This window comes from Zeugodacus cucurbitae, chromosome 3 (assembly GCF_028554725.1).
Source record: "Zeugodacus cucurbitae isolate PBARC_wt_2022May chromosome 3, idZeuCucr1.2, whole genome shotgun sequence".
Taxonomy (NCBI): domain Eukaryota; kingdom Metazoa; phylum Arthropoda; class Insecta; order Diptera; family Tephritidae; genus Zeugodacus; species Zeugodacus cucurbitae.
The window spans coordinates 16,450,179-16,475,884 of record NC_071668.1 but is presented as its reverse complement, the minus strand read 5'-3'; the positions used below and the strand labels follow the sequence as shown (position 1 = coordinate 16,475,884).

Genomic DNA, 25,706 nt, shown 5'->3' with positions numbered 1-25,706 from the left:
ATTTCATTTGAGAGATACATTTTTAAAATTTTCGGCTTTTTTAAATCAAGTTGAATTTAACAAAAAAATATATACTAGAAAAATCATAATTTTATTTTAAAGATAATACGTTTTATAAATTGTAAACATTTTTGTGATACTTTTTATTTATTTTATGTTTATTTTCCCTTATTTTTTTTTTAATCAAGTTAAATTTAACAAAAAAAATATGTATTTTCAAATTCATAATTTCATATGAGAGATATTTTTTTCATACATTTTTAAGGTTTTTCTTATACGTTTTTATTTCTATTTTTGAGTTCCTCTTGATTTTTTATTTTTTTAATTTTCGTATTTATATTTTCTACTTTTTATTTTTTTATTTTATTTCTGAAACATTTTATAAAAATTATTTTTAGTTTTTATGTTTGAAAACTGTTCATTGTTCATTCCATTAAGTAATTTACTACTATTTTTAACGTTAAAACATTTTTTATATCATACAATTTTAATACTTTTTTATAAAATTTCATTACCATACATACAAAATAAATTCATATTAATATCACATATACATATAAATTTCCAATTTACAACAAATCGAGCGCTCGCCATTTAATCGCGACATAACGCCAATTGTATGAGCGGCAATACCTTAATCGACGACAGATCTGCTAATATCGCCTCAATATTATCCAGCGAATTTACTTGCAAAATACTGTCTTTACGGAAACTCAAGATGATAATGGCGAAGAGTGAGAGCACTTCCAGGCTGTCATAGCCAAGTATCTGGGTGGAAAAAATTAAATAAGAATATTTATGAAAATACCGTTATTTTGAAAGTAAAAATTATTTGAACGCACCAAATCCCATAGTATAAGCAGCTGATCTGGCGGTAAATGACCACTGAAGGCGCGCATGAGCCATTTGAAGACGACACGAATGCTGAAAGATGGATATGAAAATGTTTTATGAAAAATTTTATATAAAAATATGGTATGTGATAATGGTATAAATTAATTTATAGGATTATTTAAAAATCATTAAAGGAATTGCTTGCTCAAATGAAATGTGATGTGAGAGTTGAATGGCTTTAAGTGAATTTGTAAGATTTGCTTGAGAAGGAAAGTTGGTGTATGTGTCATAAGTTGATATTTTATCAAGTTTTTGAATTATTATGTGATGTGTCTGTATGTATTTGTATGATTTTGATATGATTTTCATAATGTTAATTCATATTTAATAAGTGATAGATAGATATACTTCCTATATGACTTAATATGCTTTATTGATAGAGCAACCTAAAATGAGATTATGTGATGTGAGGTTTTTTTTATATTAAAATTAAGAATTTAATGTAGCAAAATAGAAAAAAAATATGATTAATGACTTCAAGCAACTAATATGACGTGATGTAATAAAATAATGTCATCTTATGATGTGATGTGATCTAGTAAAATTGTGTGTTCTAATGATGTGATGTGATCTTGTAAAATTATGTGATCTAATGATGTGATTGTATGTATGTATGATGTCACATCACGAACTGCAAATTAATTGGTGCGATGTTATGACTTGATGTGATATCACCTGATGTATTATATGATTTGATATTCAGAAAATTATATTGTTTAATGAATGTTGTTGTATAATTAAGCATATTACGATTTCATTTTTTTTCGTATGGATGGATAAAATGGTGTATTGAAAATATGTGATGTTAAATCTTAATAAATCATATGATGAGATGATATGACATAAAGTAATGCAACAGTGTACTGTGATATTCTGCTATGATCGGTATAATATTTAGAAAATAACAAGGCTTCTATTGATCACAATAGAACAATAGACCTTAGGTCGTGGTGCAATCCTCACAATATAATCTAATTGATCACTTCATGTAAGATAATATGATGTATATTTGATGTGATGCGAATGAACTGATTTTATTTTAAAGCTATAATAGATATGTAAATTATAAATTCTTATGTTTATATGCCATAATTTTAGTTAATATTTGGTGTTTGAGATCACAGGATGTGTTATAATGAATTGTGATCTGAAGCACGTCTGTGAAGTTGTATGATGCGATGTGATTTAACGTGAGAAAAAGCATAAGGATTGATGTGATATGAAATTATTTAGGATGAAATCTGAGTATGAAAATATTATATTGTAATAAGTAATAGATACATAAAAAAATATTATTTTTAAATTAATTAAAATATGAATTTGACTTTTTAAATATTTTAATAAAACATTCTTACGGTTGTATTTGCAGCTCGCGAAAATGTGACCATAGCAGCGGTTCATGCGTTTGGAGAAGCTTTTCAAACAACAAACACAAGCTAACAATGCCCTGCAATGAGAGTTTAAAACACGTGATTAACCTCAAAATATTATAAACGCCTTGATACTAACCTGTGGATGTGTATTTATTGTGGTTAAACGATGACAATAACGTATATAGAAGGCGCGAAATGTGAAGTACAGATTTATAGATGAATCGTAAAGATAACAAAATGGCGCCGCTGAAATATTAAGAGTAAACTATTATGTGAAATATCAATTAATATCAATGGCACCTACCAAACATGCAGATGCCGTGGAAGGGCACCACACCCGACGGTGGACCTTCATAATTTCTACCCTTCACCGGATACTTCTCAAACTGTATTTGATTGGCGATTTCGGTGTCGCGTGAGAAGCAAAGCATAATCTGATAGAGCACATCTTCGAAAACAAAGTATTGATCATCGTTGGAAGCCGTTAATTGAATATCCTTGAAGATAAGCTTATCCACAATATGATCGGTGGTTAAGACTTTGTTACGCAAACGCGCCCAGTGATCGCATTCCTGAAGTGAATAAAGAGATATGTTAATTAATGAAGGAATTAGGGAGTAAAAATTTGAAAAAAAAAAATATAATTGTTCTATAAATGAAGTGATAAGTCCCAGGAAACATTGGTCCAAAAATATAAATGTGTTACTAAAGTGCAATGATCAGAAAGCTCAGTGTTCCTTAAAATATATAAAGGTGATCTTCGACAATAACAAAATCACCTCAAACCAACCTGTCCATTCATATAACTACCATGCGAGAGCACAAAGGACCAGAGTTCACCACGAAAGGGTGCCGGCGTTTTGCCCTTCTTCAGAAAGTGTTGACAAAGTGGCGCTTGTTTGGTATCCAGTATACGTTTACATTGTGTGGGTAAGTCCAAATTATTTGTTGTAACATCTTTGCGAAAAAGTTCAGCGAATAAGATACGCTTGAAGTAGCAATTAGATTATTTAATATTATTTTTATTATAAAATATGATATTTTACCAGTTCAAAGAGATTCTTGACAGGCAATTCAATGTGTGAGAACTCCCAGTTAGGCACTTGTCTATAAAAAAATTAAGAATTATAAGTATCAAGTTTAAATTTGTATGAAAAAAATAGTGTGTTATAATAATGAGGAAAAATGTACACAAACTCAGTGTCTTCGGGCGGTTTTTGGGGACCCTTAAGTGATAGTAGCACATCTAAAAGATCCTTTGGCGCATAGACGGGGCGGTAGTTGGAAAGATCTAGTAGAGGAGTAGAAAGAATATTTGTTATAAAATGTTAACAATTTCTAGTAATAATTATTATTTGTGTATTTTATTCCTCTAAATGTACAATATGTTTTATGGGGATCTTAAAACTAACATGCCAAGCGCACAAGAAATTTATTAGACAGGTCATATTATATATATATATATTTGGCGTAGAAACCGCTTTAAGCGATTATAGCCGAATCCACCAGAGCGCGTCACTCGTTCCTCCTTTTTGCTTTTTGGCGCCAACTGGAAACACCAAGTGAAGCCAGGTCACTTTACGGCTTCCTCCAGCGGGTACTGCATCGAACACTTTCAGAGCTGGAGTGTTTTCATCCATTCGTACAACATGACCTAGCCAACGTAGCCGCTGTCTTTTTACTCGCTGAACTATGTCAATGTCGTCGTATAAATCGTACAGCTCATCGTTCCATCGTCTGCGGTATTCGCCGTTGTCAATGTTCAGAGGACGATAAATCTTACGCAAAACCTTTCTCTCGAAAACCCCAAGAGTCGTCTCATCAGATGTTGTCATCGTCCACGCTTTGGCGCCATACATCAGGACGGAAATAATGAGCGACTTGTAGAGTTTGATATTTGTTCGTCGAGAGAGGGCTTTACTTTGCAATTGCCTATTCAGTCCAAAAATCGATTATTCTTAGAATATTTCCAAAACGACTCCCTTTTGGTCTTATGTGTTGGTTTTGGCCTTGACCCTAACCCGATCGACTTTAGTTTCAAGCCTTAAATCTGAACTTATAAAGTTTTTTCAACACTATTCGACATTCGGCATAGAATGACAATCCGTTGTTTGTTGAAACCATTTAGGTTTATAAACTTATATAGCGTTTCATTTACAGAGGGCCACATCAACTTCTTGACTTTTCATTGATAAATGTTTCATATTTAGATTGTTTGAGGTGGGTCTTAATATGTTTTATAAATTTAATGTTCGGTTGGTAGGGTCTTAGCAATTTTTTGAAAGCTAAAAAAGTAGTTTAAGATAAACAGCACATTGATAATCAATTCCCTTTCTATGGGAAGTTATAGTCTCTTTTGAAATACCACTACATCTTCGATGATTCGCTTAAAAATAATTTAATTATATTCTCAGATGACCTAAATTATAACTTTAGCGATTCTCTTAAATTTTTATCGAGTTCTGTATTCAATAATTCACATTTAAATCACCCTTAACCCCTATCTTCGAATCCATGGACTCACTTACCAATTGTATAATTGCTTAGTTCTTCCCATTTACTAATCAATTCGTCGCGATCCATCACGGCACGTGGCTGTCCATGCAAAGGCATACTCAACTCAGCACACATGGCATTCAAACTTTTACGCACACGACGATCCCATTGCACAGCTGAGCGTCGTAAATAGGCTAAAGGATCGGCACTATGCGGTATCTTATCCTGTGATTTTGGCTCTGTAATTAGAGTGTTACGCACTAAATGAAAAACTATATTGCGAATTTCCGTTTCGAGGCCTGTCGATTTGATGGCATCTTCCAGTGTATTGCGTAGGTCATTCTTATCTACACCGGGGCTGCAAGCTAGTATCTAAGCGTAAGTTTGAAAATTCAAATATTTTTTATGTGTTCTTGAGGAGAATATCGATTTTCTTTCGTTTACCTGCACTTTTTTGAAAATCTCATCGTAATTTTTCATTGCTTTTATGGCTATGGCGAGCTTTTGCGCCGTGTGATGTATGCTAGCATCACGTAATTCCTCCATATCCGTTTAATAAAAGTCTAAAATCTAAAATATACTCGTTTGCATAAAATTTTGAATGAAATATTTTTTAATCTCGTTCACTAATTGAATTGTTAAAACTTGTATGAATATAATTTATGCGCTCGGCTTTTCGAATTGTTATTGTTTGCTATTTCAAATTTTCTTCATTTTCTGTCATTTGTTTATCGATCAAACTGTGACGAATGAATTTTGAGAAAACGTCTATGGCAACCGCTAGTGTTGGTTAATGTTAATGTTTGGATTTAACACAGTATTTTCGTTAGTCACAGAACCAGTTAATAGAAGATGATATATTTTGTATTCAGGAACAGGAAGGTGATTATCAGTTACAAATCTAGTAAACGTATAATATATAAATAAGGACAAGTATAATTTATGTAAATGTTCGGACGAACTTCGCCATTATTTGCTGTGTGGAGTGGGACTAGTTTAAAATCGTCTCTGAATGGCTGAAGGGTTTTTAGGAAAATATTTTTTTGGTTAAAAATTTCTTGCTAAGGGTTAAGTTTTTTTTCTAATTTTATATACATATTTTATAGAAAGGTGTTTGAACCGACGGTCGATCGGATTGGAGTTGAAATGTTTTCAGATTCACCACTTCTATGCGTTTAATTTTGAGTTCTGCTCTTCTGTCAAATCATTTTCATCACTACTGACGAATTCCCAAAATGATTTCCAGCCAAGTTTTTGTGTGTAATTTAAAGTTGATGATCCTGCTTAAAGGATAGTTCTGTATCTTAATAATTTTTGGGTCGATTATTTTTTTTTTTTATATTTGACGGTAGATAATTTATCGTTAATAACCATATGCTGTAGTAATCTTTCAATATCTCTAGAATATTTATTGGTAATATATGACAAAAATTCATTATAACAAGAAAGCGTTTGTGCTCTTGATTTTTTAACAAAACGGTCCTATAAGAATCTCGACGAGAGAAGGAGATATCTAAATAAAATTAATAATGATTTTCATAACCTTTGGCTCTTACCCCAACTTCTGTGAATAAAGCCCAAGCCAATTCTTTCATTCAGAGATTTGTGAAATATTATATGAAAGATTTTAGATCAAAAATCGAAATTCAATGAAAAGACTGTTCAGGGTCTGTCAGTTCACATATGTAGGTGCACCGAACACTATGAAGTCGAGATCAGTTATATCAATAAAAAAGTGGATTAAGCTAGATACCCACAGGCATGTTTTGTAAAGAGTTGGCTATCATATACATATAAGATGTGTTCAAAAATACAGGGAATGTAAGATTTTAAATTTTACGGGTTTGGAGAGTTTAATTGTCAAAATGTTCAGCTCTATTAAATTAAGTTAGACGTTTTTTTTATGAGTTCGGCGTTTTTTCGTTTCTTAAAAGCTCACATTTCGTTGCTTGTTCGTGAATTCTCCATATTTGCCAGCTATGGCTTCGTATGACTTTTTCCGATTTCCAAACAATAAATACTTTTAAACCTTAAAGGGACATCCAAAATCGGGTTTGAAAAATTTTTCGGCGATTTGAAGAAGTGCTGGAATAAGTGCATAATATCGATTGGGGACTGTTGTGAAGGCGGCAACATTAAGGTAGATGAATGATAAATACTTTTTTCAAAAAACAAAAATTACCGTTATTTTTTGAGAAGTGTTCGGAAGTATATCGGAAATCTGTGGGTCTAGTCGAACTGAAGTGTTTGTACTGGAATTCCAAGACACTAAATCATGCAAAATTATTTGCAAATCATACCTCAAGGTACATTTGGACCCTCTCTATTTCATAATTACCATTTCAAACCAATAGAAGGCCACTTATTATCTGGCGTCGTATTGACGAATGAAAATTAATTCGGAATGTCTCACGTGTTGAGTGAAAATTTTCGCGTAAAAACGCATAACATATCAGTCAAGTGAGAAATTGTACGCCCACATAACAATTATGTATGCATCCATGTATATAGGTAAGGCAAGAAGATGAAGGCAGGCTAACAAACAAATTTGCCGCACTATTTACTCGTAAATAAAATAAAAAATATAAAAAATAACTAGTACATAAATGCTTATTATTTGCCCATTTGAATGTTTGAATGAATGCGTCGCCAAGTCAACTTGACGTATTCGCATATAATTATGTATGACTGTGCGCAGGAGCAAAGCATAAGTAAGAATATATAGATGTTTGTATGTATGTATATGTATTAAAAATACATTATAGTGGTTTCTGGTTAAGTCATTTCCCTCATTTGTCTTCCCGTGACCAAGGAATGAGTTATGAGTGTGAACCTAAAACACACACATGCGTACATACATATGTACATATCTGCTTTAAGAGAAGTGTGTATGATTTTTTGCATAACAAAATATACACGCCGATTCACATAATATGTGCATATGCATTACTTAACCGATTTTATTTTTATTTCTTTGAAACTTGTTTATTTTGGCAAAACTTATTGTGGCTATTTTAAGTTTGAATATTTGGAAAATATAGTCGATATTAATACTTGTATTTTTATTTTTTTTTTTTGGCTTTTTTGAAATGCTGAAATGCATTGTGAGGTGCTGACATCAACATGTGTTGAAATCATATTTCATTATGTGATGTTTGTCGAAGATATATTTATGTATTTTTAAATGATGCTTTAGTTAATTGAAATAAACAGTTTACTCTGCGTGTTTGTGTGTTTTGAGAAATTATTGAATCGCTAAGTATATGTTAAACATGTAGTACCCTTCACATAGCGATTCCTTCAATATTTATTTTAACGGTTGATGGGTTCTATTAGTGATTTTTTCGTTACAGAAATATATTTTTGAGATTCGACCTTGCTTGCTGAAACATCTGTTGTTCAAAAAAAAAAAGGATTTGACCTTATGATCTACAGAGAATTAGCCACTCACTTAGCTATTGTATTGATGATATAATTTTTTTTTGTATATTTAATCAAATCGATTCGCGTGGATCATATTTTTATGCGCTCGCTACATCATAATACAGCACGGATTATAATAGAATAATTAAGACATGGTTTATTTTTATACTCTCGCAACAAAAGTTGCTAAGAGATTATTATAGTTTTGTTCACATAACGGTTGTTTGTAAGTCATAAAACTAAACGAGTTAGATATAGGGTTATATATATCAAAATGATCAGGGTGACGATACGAGTCAAATTCCTTGGGACCGTGAGAGGGTTGCTTTCGAAAATGGGCGGTTTGCCCATTGGTTTATTAATCTCGCAATGGTTATCTCACTCACGAAAAACGTCAGAAACACTAAATTTTTCAGAAGAAATTGCAGAAGTGCAGCCTCCTTCTTTTTTTTACAAAATTGAAAATGGGCGTGGGCCCACTTATGGGTCAAAAACTATATCTCAGGAACTACTTCACCGATTCGAATGAAATTCGGTATATAATATTTTCTTGACACCCTGTTGACACGTGTGGAAAATGGATGAAAATCACATCCCCGACAACTTCCCATGTAACTCAATTTTGAACTCCATCTTATTCCTTCACTTTATAATATATACATAAGGAACCAATGAAGATAGCGAAATAAAACATTACACAAACACTGTATATGATCTGTTGCATCACTTGTGAAAAAATTGTCGAAATCGGACTATAACTGTTCAAAGCCCCGAATATCGAATATGAAAAATTCAGTGCCCCATGGTAATTTTTCACCGAAAATTTCGGTAAATCTCTCAGATATCTTAATTTAATTCAAAGGAAATATTTTTCTTCTTATAGTGTGGTCTCTGTACCAGAAATGGTTAAAATCGGCTCATAACTTGTCCTAGCTCTCTTATTCCTAATTATAGGATTTTCAAATTGGGTCAAATTGTGTGTTATCTTAATAAAAATATATCAATAAATTGCGAGAGTATAAAATGATCGGTTGCACCCGAACTTAGACTTTACTTACTTGTTAATTGATACAATTGGCCATTTTTAACCCGTCTGAAAAATATATTTTCTGGAGTGCACACAAAAGTAGGCTTTCATGACGATTTTACATTTTCCAAGTAGTTGGGGTAGATCACATCTTCTAAATCCCATAAAAAGATCTTCATCACCTTTCCGGTCGATAGACAGTCTTCACCTTTTTTGAAACAGGTTTGTCGTACAAAGTCCACTATTTCGATTGTTCCATGGTCTCTGGTGTGCTGCGAATCCAGTTGGAGTCGTAGAAACTCCTTCGCCGAAACTCCATTTTGCCATTCTCTAAGTAGATGGTCTAAATCACATATTCTGAAACCCAGAAAATTATGAGCATGACCTTTTTGGCCGACAGATAGACTTCACCTTTTTCGTAGCAAGTTCTCTGTGTAAAGTCCTTTGTTTCGATTGTTCCAAGGTCTTTGGTGTGCTGCGAATCCAGTCGGAGACGTTGAAACTCCTTTGGATTTCGCCTGAAACACTGATATGAAATGGTATCATGTGACCTTCTGAAGTATCTACCAATAAGTGCTCATGAACTTTTGTCTCGTTATCGTCTATATCCTCTATGCTGGTCCATTTCGGGTGATCCGAATTCCATCGGCTTATTTTATACTATTTAGCAATAATGAATATATTGAAATACAATTTTTTGTTCTTATAAATTTCGGCAGTATATAATATTCGGCTACACCCAACTCAGTTCTGTCTTACTGGTTATTGCACATGCTTATATGCTTGATTGTATGTACCTAATAAATAAGATGGATTACTCTATAAATTTGAATAGCATCATATAATTTTTATTTTATTGGTCACTTTTTTTTTTTTTTTTTGGACTCATTAATTCTGTGTTGATCTCATCAAATTGTTCAAATAATTGTTTTTATTAGTAAATTTAAAATAGGAATATTTTATAAATAGAAAGTCACAAAATTCTTTTGGCGTGAGTCAAAGTACTGTTTAAAGTAAATATTTTTATTAATTTGAAATAGTACACTGAATATATTCGTCCTTGAACATTCATCCATTTAGCGAGATCAATCCAAGCTGTCATGTTCGCCAGACATTCGTCGCATAGCGCTGTCAGTTGTAAGAAACTACCAAAAGTTTAATAGTAGTTGCACAAAAAGCCGCTCTATATAAATAGTTTTCGAAAAGTGCGTGAAATGTAAACTGGCACCTTTGGCAAGAAATTCCAATTTTTTCATAAAAATCTGCATAAATTTATTGTTGTACAAAATATCATAAATGTACTCATGCTTAGCTGCCAATATTTCCTATAATTTGGCATTACTTTGCAAAACAACACTCTTTGCTCTTCTCTCCACACCTTAATCCACTCGGCGACACACCTTCGAAAATGCCACACGTAATTCTTTTCATCTCAATTGTCATGCTGTTTTTTAAATAATTGTTTGCTATATATACATACTTTTGTACTTTCAGTGTTTAAAAATATTACTTAAAAGAAAAATACATTTTTTATAACTATTTCAGTTTCTGCTTGTAAACAACTATATTTTTTAGTCAGAAGTTCAGTGTTTATTTTTAGATATACAATATTGTATATACATATACTCGTACTATAAGGTGAATAATGAATAATATTTCCCTTCTGCTTCGGATAATTGGTTGCCAAGCATTTATTTCAATTTGCGTTGTGGACGTATACTAATTTTTCAGTAATCATACAGGGATTTGTACAAATACCTGTCAGAATACTTAGTTTAACCTAACGCATGACGGTGGAGAATCGTTTATTCAACAAAAGTTGTAAACTTTTCTATGTTTTCTAGTACTATATATGACCCTTCATAAAAACCGACTGAACTTCTTAGGAAAATCAACGACCGGGATGAAGAAACTATTTTTAGGCAAACTTCGATTCTAAAACCCTCTTTATAGAGTCGATATATACGTAAAAACTGATAGATGTGAGGTTCTATAATTATTTTAGGCGGTCCAATAAGTTCATTAAAAAAGGCAACAAAAATTATTTCTCAACTTAGCCTGTTTTTATTTCAATCAAAATTGTATTATTTCTACTTTGGAAACAAAAGGAACTCACACGAGGCCATTCGTAACTTAATTCAACCAATTTGCCACTTTTTTCTTTGCTAAATGGTACCATTTTGTCATTCTCCAGATAGTTAATGTAGATAAAACCTTATGAGTCTTAGAAAATTGTCGTCTTTTCATCGGAGCATGATCGCCGAGTCCACTCACTTCTTGTTCCCTTTTTTTATATAACCATGGACCCAATTTGACACATTTTCTTTGCTAAATGCTATCGTTTTGCCCTTCTTCAGAAAGTTAATGTAGAACCTTGTGAATCTTAAAAAACAGTAGTTTTTCTGCGGATGGGACATTCTTGGGGTCCATCGGAGCAAGTTTGCCGAGTGAAGTCCACTCTCTGATCCACTTCTTGGTCCCTTTTATATATCCATGCACGCAATTTGGCACATTTTCTTCACTAAATGGTACCGCTTTGCCCTTCTTCAGAAAATTAATGCACATCCTTGTGAATATTAGAAAACCGTGGATCCAATTTTACACATTTTCTTCGCTAATTGGTATCGTTTTGTCCTTCTTCATAAAGTTAATGTAGAACCTTGTGAACCTTAGATAACGGTAGTTTTTCTGCCGATGGGACAGCGGAGCAAGTTTGCCGAGTGAAGTCCACTCTCTATCCACTTCTTGGTCCCTTCTACATATCCATGGACCCAATTTGACACATTTTCTTCGCTAAATGGTATCGTTTTGCCCTTCTCTAGATAGTTAATGCAGATTAAATCTTGTGAATCTTAGGAAACGGTAGTCTTTTCTCCCGATGGGACATTGTTTGGGTCCTTCGGAACAGGTTCACCGAGTTTGGTCAGGTGAAGTCCACTGTTTCGCCCGTTTCTCTGTGGCTTCATGTTTCGTAAACATTTTCGAAAATACACAGAAACTCCTTCGGAATGCTCGGTAACAGACGCTGCTGTGAAGCGATCTCACAGTTACGTCTGGATAACTTTTTCTTCCACAATATTACAGACAGTTTGGCAATCTGAATTACCAAATACAATGTCGTAAAACACTTAAATCGCTTGGTGGTGAATGCCAACCAAATTCAGTCATTGATTTTGCAACTCTTACAAGCTGAAAGAAGAAAATCATGCACGGTCCATCGTTTCTATTGGTATTTTCCTGTCGGTAATTATGAAATATTGCACAAAAATCTCAGCTATGCCTTTGATCTGCACAATTATTGCTGTTGATTTTTGTGAAATGTAAAATGTACATTAAAAAAAAACAAAAAGCAGCGCTAAAACAACAAACACGATAATGAGCGCACATCATTAGGTGTAATAAGCGTTTAAGTAAACGGAAGAGAAATTCATCCAAACACACAACATAGACACACCAAAACTGTATTGCAATGCCAAACATCAAAAAACTTGAAATTTGTGGAATATTTCGAGGACGTCAAAACGAAGAATAAGAAGAAGAATCCGTGCATGCATGACAGACGAATGGATAAACTTATCTAATTCGGTTGCATGAGAACTGGCGCAATGGCTAGATATGTACGTTCGACTATGAGTACCTATGAATTATTCGACTGCCGTGTGAATTTGTGTACTATATCTTTATGAATATTTAGTAAAGTATTCTGGTTTGCGTAAGAGGGAAAAGACTAAATTATTATTGTGTTTTTCCAATTTCATATTGCCGCTTTGTTTTTATAGTGTATTTTCTTTCTTTTAACTATTTGGTATTTTTGTTTTCTTATTCTATTTTCAATTTGGTTTATTGAATTAAAATATTAATATTAAAACTATATCCAAATTACTAGATACCCAGCGCTCAATATGCGGTTTTAATACACATAATAATTATCGAAACTCTTCCTCAATTTTTCGACGAGTCCACGAAATGTTTTACCGCCTTCTCTCTTCGCCATTATTGAAACTCTTCCTCCCCTGATTCGACGAGTTCACAATATTTGCTGAGCGGCAGCCTTTCTTCTCTTGAGATTATTTTAATAAATGAACATTTTAGAGGGTTACCCTTTTGGAACAACTATTTGAGCTTGCTATTCCCAGTCAACAAAGGCTACCAATTGTCTATCAACATTTTCCATTTCATTCCATCAATTCAATTGCAAATATAAAAATTTAGATCAAGAGAGCTGCTCTATATGTTCTCTTATTATTACAGTGGTTGTCCTAAAGGAGCGGTCAACGAATTAATAAAGTTATACCTGTTCAAATAATAAATATTCATAGATTTCATCGAAGCCTGTCTTGTTAACGGTTATAACCGATCTGAACTTCGAAACAACGGATTTAACCTTCATCATTTAAACGTTCATCATTAAAATTGGCAAAAACTTTACATATATTTGGGGAATGTTACAACAGAAACAATCTTCGATATATTTGGTATTTGTTGATATAATATCCCTCAAATAGTTTTTGACAATACTAGGTTATGTTAGGTTCAACGGCTGACCAAGGATCTCACTTGGACAGCTAAAGGCGTCGGACAATTATGGATCACAAAGAAGATCTTATGTATCGCCGAACTGATTTGAGCCGATTACAAAATTTATAAAACGGCTAATTTGCATTCTCGCAAGATCGCTTGGTTTGCCAAAGTTATAGCTACCGAGATGTTTCAACATCACCTTGTCTTGCGATCAATGGACATTGGAGGGGGAAATTACTTGATGTTTCCACATCGCCTTTCTCATTACAGCTACAGCTGTTTGCGTTTGGCTGGATTCCTAACCTCATCGCTTGTAGGCCTATTCCACAGACTCCCACTATTACAAGGTGAACCTTTTTATGATCTCGCAACCGAGCAGGTTCTGGTTTTTATCCAGAGCGGGAGCCACGGCTCGTTCCCAGCATCGTTCCTGCTACAAATTCTCGGCTATCGTGATCTAAATGGATTCAGTTATACTCGGTGGTATAGCAAAGTAGAATATCTGATTTCAACAAGATCATTAAATCATAATTGCCTCAGATGAAATCAAATTCGATCTTTTCAAATCCTATACTGTCATAAAATACATTCAACATTACGAAGCCGTTTTAAAATTTGCTGAATCCTACGTTAGGTGACACTTGTAAGGGGAAGATAAGTGATTTAAGCCAATTAACTTCGTTGATTGCAACGTTAGGTTTTGGTTTGAAAGATAAAAGGTTATACATAAAGAATAAAGGTCTCCTTTAGGCAGGTTGTGTCAGCATTTTCAAGTTTATTGCTCCGCATTTAATACGATACCATTTGTCCAATCATGAGCGATCAACACAACCTCATTCTGTATGATGTCATAATGGTCTTTTAGGAAAATTAAAAGAAAATCATCTAATATATCAAATTAGCTTTGTAGTATGAATCAACTTGGCTCATTGGTTGTCCATATCAGCCCAACGAATATTCTCGACTGTGTGTGTGCGTGCGTGTAGTCGGCTTAGTTGGTGACTGTTGCTGCTCGGTGACAGCTGATCTGTGAACGCTGGTCATATGTTCGCATGGATGTATGTATTTCTAAAAGAAATTATGTGCTCTGTGTACTGTGGAAAATATGCGAGATCTAAGGCATGCGGGTCGCCGGGCAGCACGCAACCAAAGCAGCTGGTGTTGGCTGCTGGCTGCTGTGCGCCATGGTCTTTTGGCAAATAATGCAAATACTTTTAACTTACTATAATCAACTAAAAATATGAACAAAATATAGTGGATTTTCAAAAAATAAAAACAACAGCGAAAAAACGTAAACTAAAATGAAGAAAGAAAAAATAAAAATAAAAAAATAAGTCAAAAAATGTACATAAACACATATCTCAGTGCGAAATATTCCGAAAAAAATAAGACACAAATTTGTCGAAATCTAAATAAATTGTTGTAGATATTGCGAATTACCAGCTGAGCAGCATAATTACCCACCCACAAGTACCGCTGTGCATGGCACGTACTTTCGCATATGAATATATACATATTTACATAGACCGATATACATCGGTATCTGTCTATATATAATTTTGTGCACGTACTTATTTCAAGAGATGTTTATTATTGCCATTTTTTTTCTGTTTTTGTTGTTGTTGCACACAGACGTCGTGTGTGAAAGTAGTCACTGCCGGCTGTCTATGTTGTGGTCCATACGCGCCGCATACTCTTCTCTACCCTTTTGCTCACTTTTGCGCCACCTGCTCCTTGCTGCTGCCTTTCCAAAGTTGACCAAAGGAAAAGTGGCGCGAAATTAAACGAAATGAAGCGATTGAAATAGGCAAGAGAAAATTGAGAAAGTCCATACGCACCTAATATACGGGTGTATAAGTAAATACGTATGTATATAAATTATGGTACGAGGGCAGTTTGATAAGTCTGAAGGCTTTTTAGATTACTTCATTCCTCTTAATAATTTTGGTCTAAAAAGTTGAATAAATTTAGAAGCAACAAGTAAGGAAGGACTAAGTTCGGGTGTAACCGAACATTTTATACTCTCGCAATTTATTTATTTATTTAACTTTATTTATTTTATATAATACACAATTTGACCCACACATTCGTCATATATATTGTATAAAGTCCATTGAAAGTTGGAAACCATAATATTAGGTTAGAAGGACCGAGGTCCTCGTGTTCGATATATGGGGCCTTAAAAACCTATGGTCCGATTTCGGCGATTTTTAGAATGGGGCTGCCACACTGTAAACATAGTATTTCTGAAAAGTTCTGCACCGATATCTTCACTAGTGCTTACTTTATATATTGTAAAATAAACGATTCTGATCGTCTTCAAAGTTCTGGTATATAGGAAGTAGGCGTGGTTGTGAAGCGATTTGGCCTATTTTCACAACATATCATTGGGATGTAAGGAAACTATTACAAACCAAGTTTCATTGAAATCGGTCGAGTAGTTCCTGAGATATGGTTTTTGGCCCATAAGTGGGCGACGCCACGCCCATTTTCCATTTTGTAAAAAAAATCTGAGTGCAGCTTCTATCTGCCATTTCTTATGTGAAATTTAGTGTTTCTGACGTTTTTCGTTAGTGAGTTAACCCTTTTTTAGTAATTTTCAACCTAACCTTTGTATGGGAGGTGGGCGTGGTTATTATCCGATTTCTTTCATTTTAGGGCTGTGTTAAGAAGTGGCTAAAAAAACTACTGAAGAAAGTTTGGTTTATATTTCTCTCTTGGTTTGCGAGATATGTACAAAAAACCTATTTGGGGGCGGGGCCACGCCCACTCTTTTATTTCTTGGTGACACAAACAACCGTTATGTGAACAAAACTATAATACTATGTGCAACATGTTGCGAGAGTATAAAAATCGTCGACATAACTCTAGGAATAAGGAGGGATCATGATTTTTGTGGTAAATGCTCGAAATCAATCGTATATTTCGAAGGGAAACATTTTGCGAAAGTTGATTGAGATTATCAAATCTCAATTTGAATATGTTCTCTATCAGTTAAAACACTCTACACACCATTGAACCTTCCCAAGTTAGGTTTGGTTAGGGCTGATTCAATGGATCTCACTTAGAGAGCTAAAAGCACCAGTTGTTTTTGATGCCGTAAACTCCATTCCACTCCATTGACACTACCGACCTTCAAGCCGCAGGAACTTTCTCGAAATCCCAATTTTCGAGAATCAAACAACTCGGTCTTTAGAATTTTATAAGAAAACTCTCAAAATGTCACTGATTTATTGAACTAAACACGTTTTCATTGCGTTACATGTGATTTTGTTGTTGTTCGTGTCAATTTTCTTGCCACTAATGATGACGTTGACTGTATGTGAATACGTACACGCACCTATACCACCAACTGGCCACCACTTGCTCAGCGTCATTGCGATTTTTTCCCAAGCTATGTTCTACGCTTTGTTGTTGTATGTTTTTGTAGCAACGCTTGTTTACAAAAACATACATATGTACATCCTTAAATAACATTTCAATACTTATTTATAGTAAGTACATAAATTTTTTTTTTTCATTTTTATTTGCTATAAAATAAACAATTTTAATTAATAATTTTTTGCTCACCATCAAGTTTGGTATTTCGCCATCGTTAATGTTCCACATAATGAGTGATATTCTCCTTTACAGTGCTTTCTTTATTCATTATTCTTTTACATTTATGTTATTAGAAATTGAGTACAAAATACATATTCGTACTTATTTTAATGTAGTATTATGTTGAGTATGGTACTTGTGGGCGTTTGTTAGAACAAAAATATCAATTGAAAGTGTTTGTATTGCAGTAGCTCGTTTTACAGCTGTTGTCTTTGAATAGTATGTTATACTTATAGTTGTTTCTTTAGGTGGAACTTTAAGTGATACACTAACTGTCAAATTTAGTATTTATGATTTAATTTAGTATTTAGTATAATGAGAGAACTGTGGTCGTTCAAATACACTTCAATTTTTGTCCTGACTTCTTGCCTTAACTTTGCAAATTTTATCCTAACAGAACTTTCAAAAGAAAAATTAATTATTCAGTTACGTTAATATGTCCGAAGGATGTATGGGCTTGGTATTAGTCTTGTCCAAAAATGGTTACTTGATATATCAATTTACGATTTATATTTCCATGTTATAGATTACAAATTATCTTAAGTAAAGTATTTGAATTTGAAAATTGTAGTTGGATTTTCCAAAATAATTTCTAGCAATTTCTAATTGATAAATTAAACAGCCTTTGCTCGATTAAAGCGCTGTAAAAATAAATGTCGCTGCTGGAAATAAAGGCTGTGGTTATTGAGAAAACAGAAATCAGCTGAATTACAGCTGATCGTTTATCGAGTAGCCGGCAGTGGGAAGGACAAAAACTGGTTTCTCAATTAAAATTTTAATTGATCAATTAATATGGCTGTACCAAAAAACTATAACATTCTTGGACCGATTTTATGCTTAAACTTTTTTTCTTTTGATCATTAAGACGAGTTCGTATTGGCCTTAAATCCTGTTCGATGTGAAGTCAAAAAAAATATTATAAACAGCTTTAACCGAATTTCATAGGTATATTCATCTGTAGGTGAATAAAGCGTATTTTTAGATGTATAGAATTTTTCTTTGAATTATTTTAATAAGCCATACATTTTTTGACTTTATAAGGTTGCAAATTTTGTGATATTCAGTATTTCTTATGAAGACCAACCTCTCGGATCAACCCTTGTTCCTCAACAAATCTTGATAGTTTTGTCAAACCAAAAAAATAATATCTTGGTATGATTTGTTAACAAAAAGTATTTCCTTATAAAGTGATGGTTTTCAGCGCTATATGGCTTGCTGGAACTCTCTAATTCTTACTTACTTACTTTGGAAAGCAATAATAATGAGAATAATTTACCAACAGCGGTTATGGCATAAGCTCCGTCGGGAGCGGGAAGGGCCTCTCCGAGCCGTTCGATTCCAAACGAGGTTTCAGACAAGGCCACTCACTATCGTGTGACTTCTTTAACCTGATGCTGGAGAAAATAATACGAGCTGCAGAGCTAAATAGGGAAGTTACAATTTTCTATAAGAGTGTACAGCTACTGGCGTACACCGACATTGTAATCATTGTAAACAACACCCGCGCCGTTGGTTCTGCTTTTTCCAGACCTGGATAGGAAAGCGAAGCGTATGGGTCTAGTGGTGAACGAGGACAAGACGAAATATCTCTTGTTATCAAACAAATAGTCAGCGCATTCGCGTCTTGGCTCCCTGTTGACAGTCGTAACTTTGAAGTTGTAGATAATTTCGTATACCTAGACACCAGCATCAACACCGATAATAATGTCAGCCTGGAAATCCAACGCAGAATCACTCTTGCCAACAGGTGCTACTATGGACTAAATAGGCAATTGAAAAGTAAAGTCCACTCTCGACGAACAAAACTTAAACTCTACAAGTCCCACATCATTCCCGTCCTGCTTTATGGTACAGAAGCGTGGACGATGTCAACATCCGATGAGACGGCACTAGGAGTTTTCGAGAGAAAGGTTTTGAGGTAGATTTATGGTCCCTTAAACATTGGCAACGGCGAATACCGCAGAAGATGGAATGATCACATCATTCCCGTCCTGCTTTATGGTACAGAAGCGTGGACGATGTCAACATCCGATGAGACGGCACTAGGAGTTTTCGAGAGAAAGGTTTTGCGGTAGATTTATGGTCCCTTAAACATTGGCAACGGCGAATACCGCAGAAGATGGAATGATGAGCTGTATGTGTTGTTCGCTCTGAAAGTGTTTGATGCAGTACCTGCTGGTGGAAGCCGCGGATGAGGGAGACCTTCACTCGGATGGAAGGGCTTGTCTTCACTTGGTATTACCAATTGGCGCCAAACTGCCAAAAGGAGAGATGCGTTGCGCGTTGTTGTGGATTCGGCTATAACCGCGTAAGCGGTGTCTACACCAGTCAAGAAGAAGAAAAAGTTATGGCAAAGGTATGATGACAAAGGCTCCATCTTAAGTGTTAAAGAAGAACCAATAATGTATTCGGCGTGTTAACCACTAGAGCCACTTTTTGTGTATGAATAGACAGTTTTGAGAGTCCTATATACCCTCTCACTCTCCATATATGTGTGTGTTTATGTATGGTTTAAGCCAAAAATTATAATCATCATATAATCAATTTTCTAAAAACACCCTATATCTCGATCGATATACATATGTTCATTGCCAATGATCAAATATGCCATACACACAGACACAAACAATTCGCATTGGGTCACATTGTCGACTCAATGACGAAAACATTATTATTATTGTATAAAAATATTTGTCTCATGTTCTTTGCGAAATTCCTAATCGAACAATCACTTCCGCACGCGCACAACCGCCCGCGCAAATTATATCACTAAATTATTACATTAAGCAAAGATCCGTTGCACGCAACAACGATGACAAACATACTATGTGTTTGTTGTATATTATATATATATATATATATATATATATATATATATATATATATATATATACTATATATACTATAAGTGTGTATGTATATATGTTTGTCTATAAAAATTTTGTGTGCGAATAAAATAAAATTATGTAGTATTTGGTGGAATCGTGTTGGTTAGCCAAAAAATAAATTTTTTTTTGATCTCCAAAAAGATTACGCTAATGGTATACGCATAGATTTATGTGCCTGTAGATATATTTATAAATGTACGTATATATATTTATATATGTATATATATATATTTAAATATGTATATATATATGCTTGTTTGTATCCTTGTATGTCTGTATGTATGCATCAGACCACCTTCATATATTGCTATGTAGAAAGACATGTCTATAACGCCAGCATCCTCGCTGTGGAGCAGACGTACAACAACAAAAAGCAACAACAACAACACTAGCACGTATATGAAGCGTGGCCAAAGTGAATCAAATAAAATAAAAATTAATGCAAAAAAACAACAAAAAAAACATAATAATTTGATGATGAACAGTAGCCGCAAAAATTCCAATGCCCACAAACGTATAACCAAAAAAACAACAACAACAACAATAACAACAACAAAAGTGAACTACACACAAACTTAAACTTGATGAGTGTGAAAAAGGAAAAGTCAATACAACAACAACTACAACTACAACAAGGAGGCGAGAAAAAAAGGAATCCAAGCGCAACAACAACTACAACAACGAGGCAAGAAAAAAAGGAATCCAAACACACGTAGACGCATCGACACTAAACACTATCTTGGGCAACCAAATATTCACACTCAAAAATGAATGATCCACGGTTGGATACAATCTACATGTACAAGTACAACAGTACATCTTAATATGGATCGGGGGGTATGAAGCGTTTGGGTGACTAAGTGGGCAGATACTATCTAGCTAGCTAGCTATCAAGCTAGGTGGATAGATGACTTGGCAGATTGAGAAAGCGACAATGCTGGGGTGAGGGTGTTGAGATGTATGTATGTTTGTTTGTATGTAAATTTGGCAGTCAGTGGCGTTTGGCGCTAACGCTGACGATGAAACTGTTGCTGGCGGCAAATGAGTGCCGATGGAAAATGACAGGCAGGGCGTTGAGGCCAGATTTTGTTGATGGTATTGCCTGAAGTACTTTCGAGTAAGATCACAGACTGCATAACAACATATGAATGTGTGTGTGTGTGTGAATATATAAAATTCTCACTGTGTTTGTGTGCACACATGCATATACATATGTGTTATGAGCGCGTCGTGGCGGCAAGTGGTTGGCGGTTGGCGGTTGGAAGGATGAATAGATGGATGGATGGATAGATTTGTTGGTTCGCTGGCTGGTTGGTTGCCTGCTTTGGTGGTTTCGTTGGTTAGTTGACTGCACACTGGTTGTGTATTGTGTGCGTGCTTACCCATACATATAGGAATTTTCTATATGTCTGCTATATATTGGGTTGGAGAACAAGTACACTTCCACACATACATAGACACAAATAATTGGACTTGATCACATGCAAACATACCTAATACTCACATACATACAGACATATAATGTTATAAATATTGATTTTGCACATTTAGTGTTTTAGTTTATCAACGAATCTCATCCACCGTGGAAGTGCGAAAGTGGTAATCGCCGACGCGATCAACCCGAGTAAAAAAGAGACGTGTGTTTGTTGTGACCTTTGTCCCTAGTGGGTGTTTTAAGTGTTTTTTTTTAAGTAGCGCTCATAAAATCTTACAAAATGGTAATTAGTGTGTGCAAATTGTTTATAAAATTGAGTAAAATATTTAAAGAAAATTTAAATTAATAAATATATAAAAAATATTTTTAAAAAGTTAAAAAAGTAATGAATGTAAAAATGAATAATTAATATAAAAACAAATAATTTATAAAAAAAATTATAAAATGTTACCAAAAATTAATTTTAGAAAAAAAGTGAAAAAAATTTTAATGCAAAATAATAATTAGATAAAAAAAGTATAAATAATTCCAATAATTATAGTGTTTTTGAAAAAAATATATTGTTAAAACTGGATGTTAAGCAAGTGTTGCATAACACCGAATCTTTTATTCTCAAAAATATTTTTTGTTATAAAATATTTGAAATATAAAATAATTAACAGCCACAGTCCCCGTCCTCGCCCAAAGAACTGATTTATACAATTTTTTCTTTAATAAAAAATTTAGTATTACCTTTGTCATTTAAAAATTAAAAAAATAAATTTTTTTATCTTAGTGTTACAAAAAACTAAGGCGTAAACTCTTAAAACTTAAAAAAAAATTACCACCAAAAGAGCTCAGAAAATGTTAATAGATTACCTGTTTCAAATCGATTAAGAAATAAAAATTGAGTTTTTAAGTCAAATTGTTTTCAAAATTTTTTTGAATTATAGAGAAGCATAAAAACAATAATTCTATATACGAAAAAAATTTAACTGCTTTCTAAAATTTCTAAAATAAATTATAATATTTAACATCCCTTACAACAGGGTTGCAACCGTGAAAACCTGGTACTACTCCTTTGAGATTTTTTTTTTTCATATTTTATTTATTTTTTTTTCAAAAAGAACTACACTGCTCAAACGTAATTGGTAATAGTAATATTTTGGCAAATGAAAGATACTACAGTTTGAAGAACATCCGTTTTTTTTAAACTTCATCCTCTGGATAACGGATTGCACCAATCGATAATCGGGCTCATATGAAGAAAAATTTAGTTTTTACCCAGAGTTGAAAGGATAAAACAAGCGACTTACCTTACCAATTTAGTTTTTTGTGACACTGTTCCATATAATTTTTTGCTTTGGAAGCCAATTCAACTTTCAAAAGGGTCTAATATGCTAGATCTTGTGATCCCAAGCTGTAACGATCCTACTGAAACAGATACTAGGACAGTTGAGTTCACATAATCTGAAAAGTCTCGAACTAGTGTTAAACCGTTGACTTCTATTATCAATAGTAAGGTTATAAAATGTCGAATTTCGTAAATGAAAAACCACGATATATACCTATAAAAATGATATAGAACCTGTACATTTTTTATATAGGCACTATATTGTATATCTTTACATCAATCAGAAACAGAGTGTTCTTTCATAGTTATTCTGTATTTCTAAAATCTTTGGTTCGCTCGAAGACATTGTATTGCAGCTGTAAAATTTATTTCTACGGCCCCCAAAAAAGTCTATATTTGATAAGTTTGAGCATCTACTTAGCCAGTTAGTGTTACTTATTTTGTTGGAACAAAAATATTCTAACTCTTTTTTAATATCATTAAATTTTTCTTATTCTTCTTTTTCTTTAACCACTCGTAGGAGGATGATGAGAAAATGGACATCATGCGTAAGGCATTCCAAATGTTTGACACCCAAAAGACCGGTTTCATTGAAACACTCCGCCTCAAGACCATTCTCAACAGCATGGGTCAAATGTTCGATGAGAGCGAATTGCAAGATCTCGTCGATGAGAATGATCCCGAAGATACTGGCAAAGTAAATTTCGATGGTTTCTGTAATATTGCGGCACATTTTCTCGAAGAGGAAGATACTGAGGCTATTCAAAAGGAATTGAAGGAGGCTTTCCGTTTGTACGATCGTGAGGGTAACGGTTACATTACCACATCCACATTGAAGGAAATTCTCTCCGCTTTGGATGATAAACTCTCATCAAGTGATTTGGATGGTATTATCGCGGAAATCGATACTGACGGTTCAGGAACTGTAGATTTCGATGGTGAGTTGTGAAATATTTTAAGCATTTTTTTATATAAAATTATTAAGGTCATCACCACATCATCACATCATAAACTTTGTGATCTTTAATACCTCATATACCTTATACTGTCATCTTTATCGAATCATAAGCAGCTTTTATTTAATTTTCATCGCCATATTTTATTGGTACTTGGGCCCCGTATAATTTTTGTATGATAGTGTATAGTCTTTAATGACTTTTTTATTCCGATTTTCCTCTCTAATTGATATCTCTATTTTGAGTTCCTCTCTTTGTCCATAGTTTCAATAAATTTCATATTTGTTTTCCTAAATGTTTTTAGGTTAGTTTAACTAAGGGAACATTAAGGATTCTAAAAACTTGTGATTCCATAAAGGAAATATTCTAGCCATTGTTAAACTACTTATATGTATATACTCCTGGAAACTTCTTCAGTGAGGCGATGAAGAATTTCTCAAAATATAAGAGGTTTTACTTCGCATTCTTTGGGAGTTCGATAATATTGTTTCAAATTTGTATCCACCCGTAGATTTAAAATAGTTCACAATTTCTAAACAATATACAAAAAAGGGATTTCCTAATCGCAGACACCTGTCACGTCCTTAGGGGAAGACACAATTTTTTAACACCCGTATTCCGGATTTTATATAATATTCTGACACTATTGAGATATATAAATAGGTTTTTTCCTTTATTGCTCAATAAAACTGTTTTCGAACGCCATAGTGATTTGAGATCATCAAGCTTAATCTGCTTAATCAGAAGATCTTAGTCTTGTGATTCTTCATGTGACTTGATTCAAAGCCTGCTGAGTATAATCACTCCAGACCGAAAGATATTATTGACATATATGATATATAATTGATCCTAACACCTCTATTAGATGTTGGACCGTGTTGTTTCTGCTATCTATAGTGCACCCTGAAAAATGAAAGAACTTAAAAGTTTTAAACCGGAAAGGTCAAGGATATTGGTTGAAGTCGGGACCAAAAAAAGTAAACAACCAAAAAACCGGAAATATTCCATAACTCTACGCAGCCACAATAAGTTGACGTATGTTGGATTTTAGAGGTTATGTTTGGAAAATTTTACTACAGTGTAAAATAACCGTTAATTAATAAATTTGAAAATATAATATATTAAAAGCGGAAATTAATATTAAACGAAAAAGTAGAAGAACTAAAAATGTACAGAACAAATAAAATTAGCCAAAATTATGTGGAGGCATTTTCAAAGCATCCCATATGAAAGTAAATAAATTCGCAAATGAAAATACATAACAATAAAAAACGAGCTAAATTTGGAGTTTCCCATCACTGCCAAATTAAATGATTCCATCAAATGTGCCGTAAGTATGGCAAAACCGTTAATAGCTGGTTATAAATAAAGCCATTTCGCCTGAGAAAATTCTCAAGAGATAATTAATTATTTATTGACTACGAGTCCGTTCAACACAAGCGCACACAAACTCACTCACATCTACATACATGCTTCATCACATATTTCACCAATACAATAACAATAACAACAACAACAATAACAAGAAAGGCAACCGCCAAAACAGCTGCCACTTACTTGTGTGCCAATTGAGTTTTTCCATTTTCGCCAAAATTATTCTCAAAATGTTTATTTTCATTTACAGAATTCATGGAGATGATGACTGGAGATTAATTCCCGTTATGTACACCTACACGCGTACCTACTACCTATGTATATACTTGTTTGTTGCACACACATATACTACACACGCACGCACGCACGCTCATCTAATGCACCCA

General features: G+C 33.7%; 3 protein-coding genes across 5 annotated transcripts in view; 2 read left to right on the top strand and 1 right to left on the bottom strand.

The window, feature by feature from the left end:
• LOC105216955 (bridge-like lipid transfer protein family member 3A) overlaps window positions 1–2,420 on the top strand; it is a 32,243-nt gene extending 29,823 nt beyond the window's left edge. The window contains exon 22 of the mRNA XM_029043314.2: window positions 2,264–2,420. Within this exon, the coding sequence (XP_028899147.2) occupies window positions 2,264–2,278 (15 nt within the window). The 3' untranslated portion in view covers window positions 2,279–2,420. The remainder of the gene's footprint in view (window positions 1–2,263) is intronic.
• On the bottom strand, window positions 512–5,508 carry LOC105216956 (TBC1 domain family member 19). 2 transcript variants are annotated; one of them, XM_011191735.3, is made up of 10 exons: window positions 5,208–5,508; window positions 4,796–5,135; window positions 3,465–3,558; window positions 3,314–3,374; window positions 3,058–3,255; window positions 2,572–2,839; window positions 2,404–2,513; window positions 2,250–2,341; window positions 843–924; window positions 512–768 (listed from the first exon to the last, which is right to left on the bottom strand). In XM_011191735.3, exons 1-10 carry the CDS (start codon window positions 5,307–5,309, stop codon window positions 595–597), a joined length of 1,521 nt encoding a protein of 506 aa, XP_011190037.1. In that variant the 5' UTR covers window positions 5,310–5,508; the 3' UTR covers window positions 512–594. The 2 variants fall into 2 exon arrangements, with proteins under 2 accessions (XP_011190037.1, XP_011190035.1); XM_011191733.3 differs by having other exon boundaries at window positions 514–768; window positions 3,459–3,558; window positions 5,208–5,507.
• LOC105216958 (troponin C) lies at window positions 3,063–25,706 on the top strand. Of its 2 annotated transcripts, none has more exons than XM_029043316.2 (3): window positions 3,063–3,197; window positions 23,511–23,928; window positions 25,571–25,706. In XM_029043316.2, exons 2-3 carry the CDS (start codon window positions 23,526–23,528, stop codon window positions 25,597–25,599), a joined length of 432 nt encoding a protein of 143 aa, XP_028899149.1. In that variant the 5' UTR covers window positions 3,063–3,197; window positions 23,511–23,525; the 3' UTR covers window positions 25,600–25,706. The 2 variants fall into 2 exon arrangements, with proteins under 2 accessions (XP_028899149.1, XP_011190038.1); XM_011191736.3 differs by lacking the exon at window positions 3,063–3,197 and adding an exon at window positions 21,773–21,940.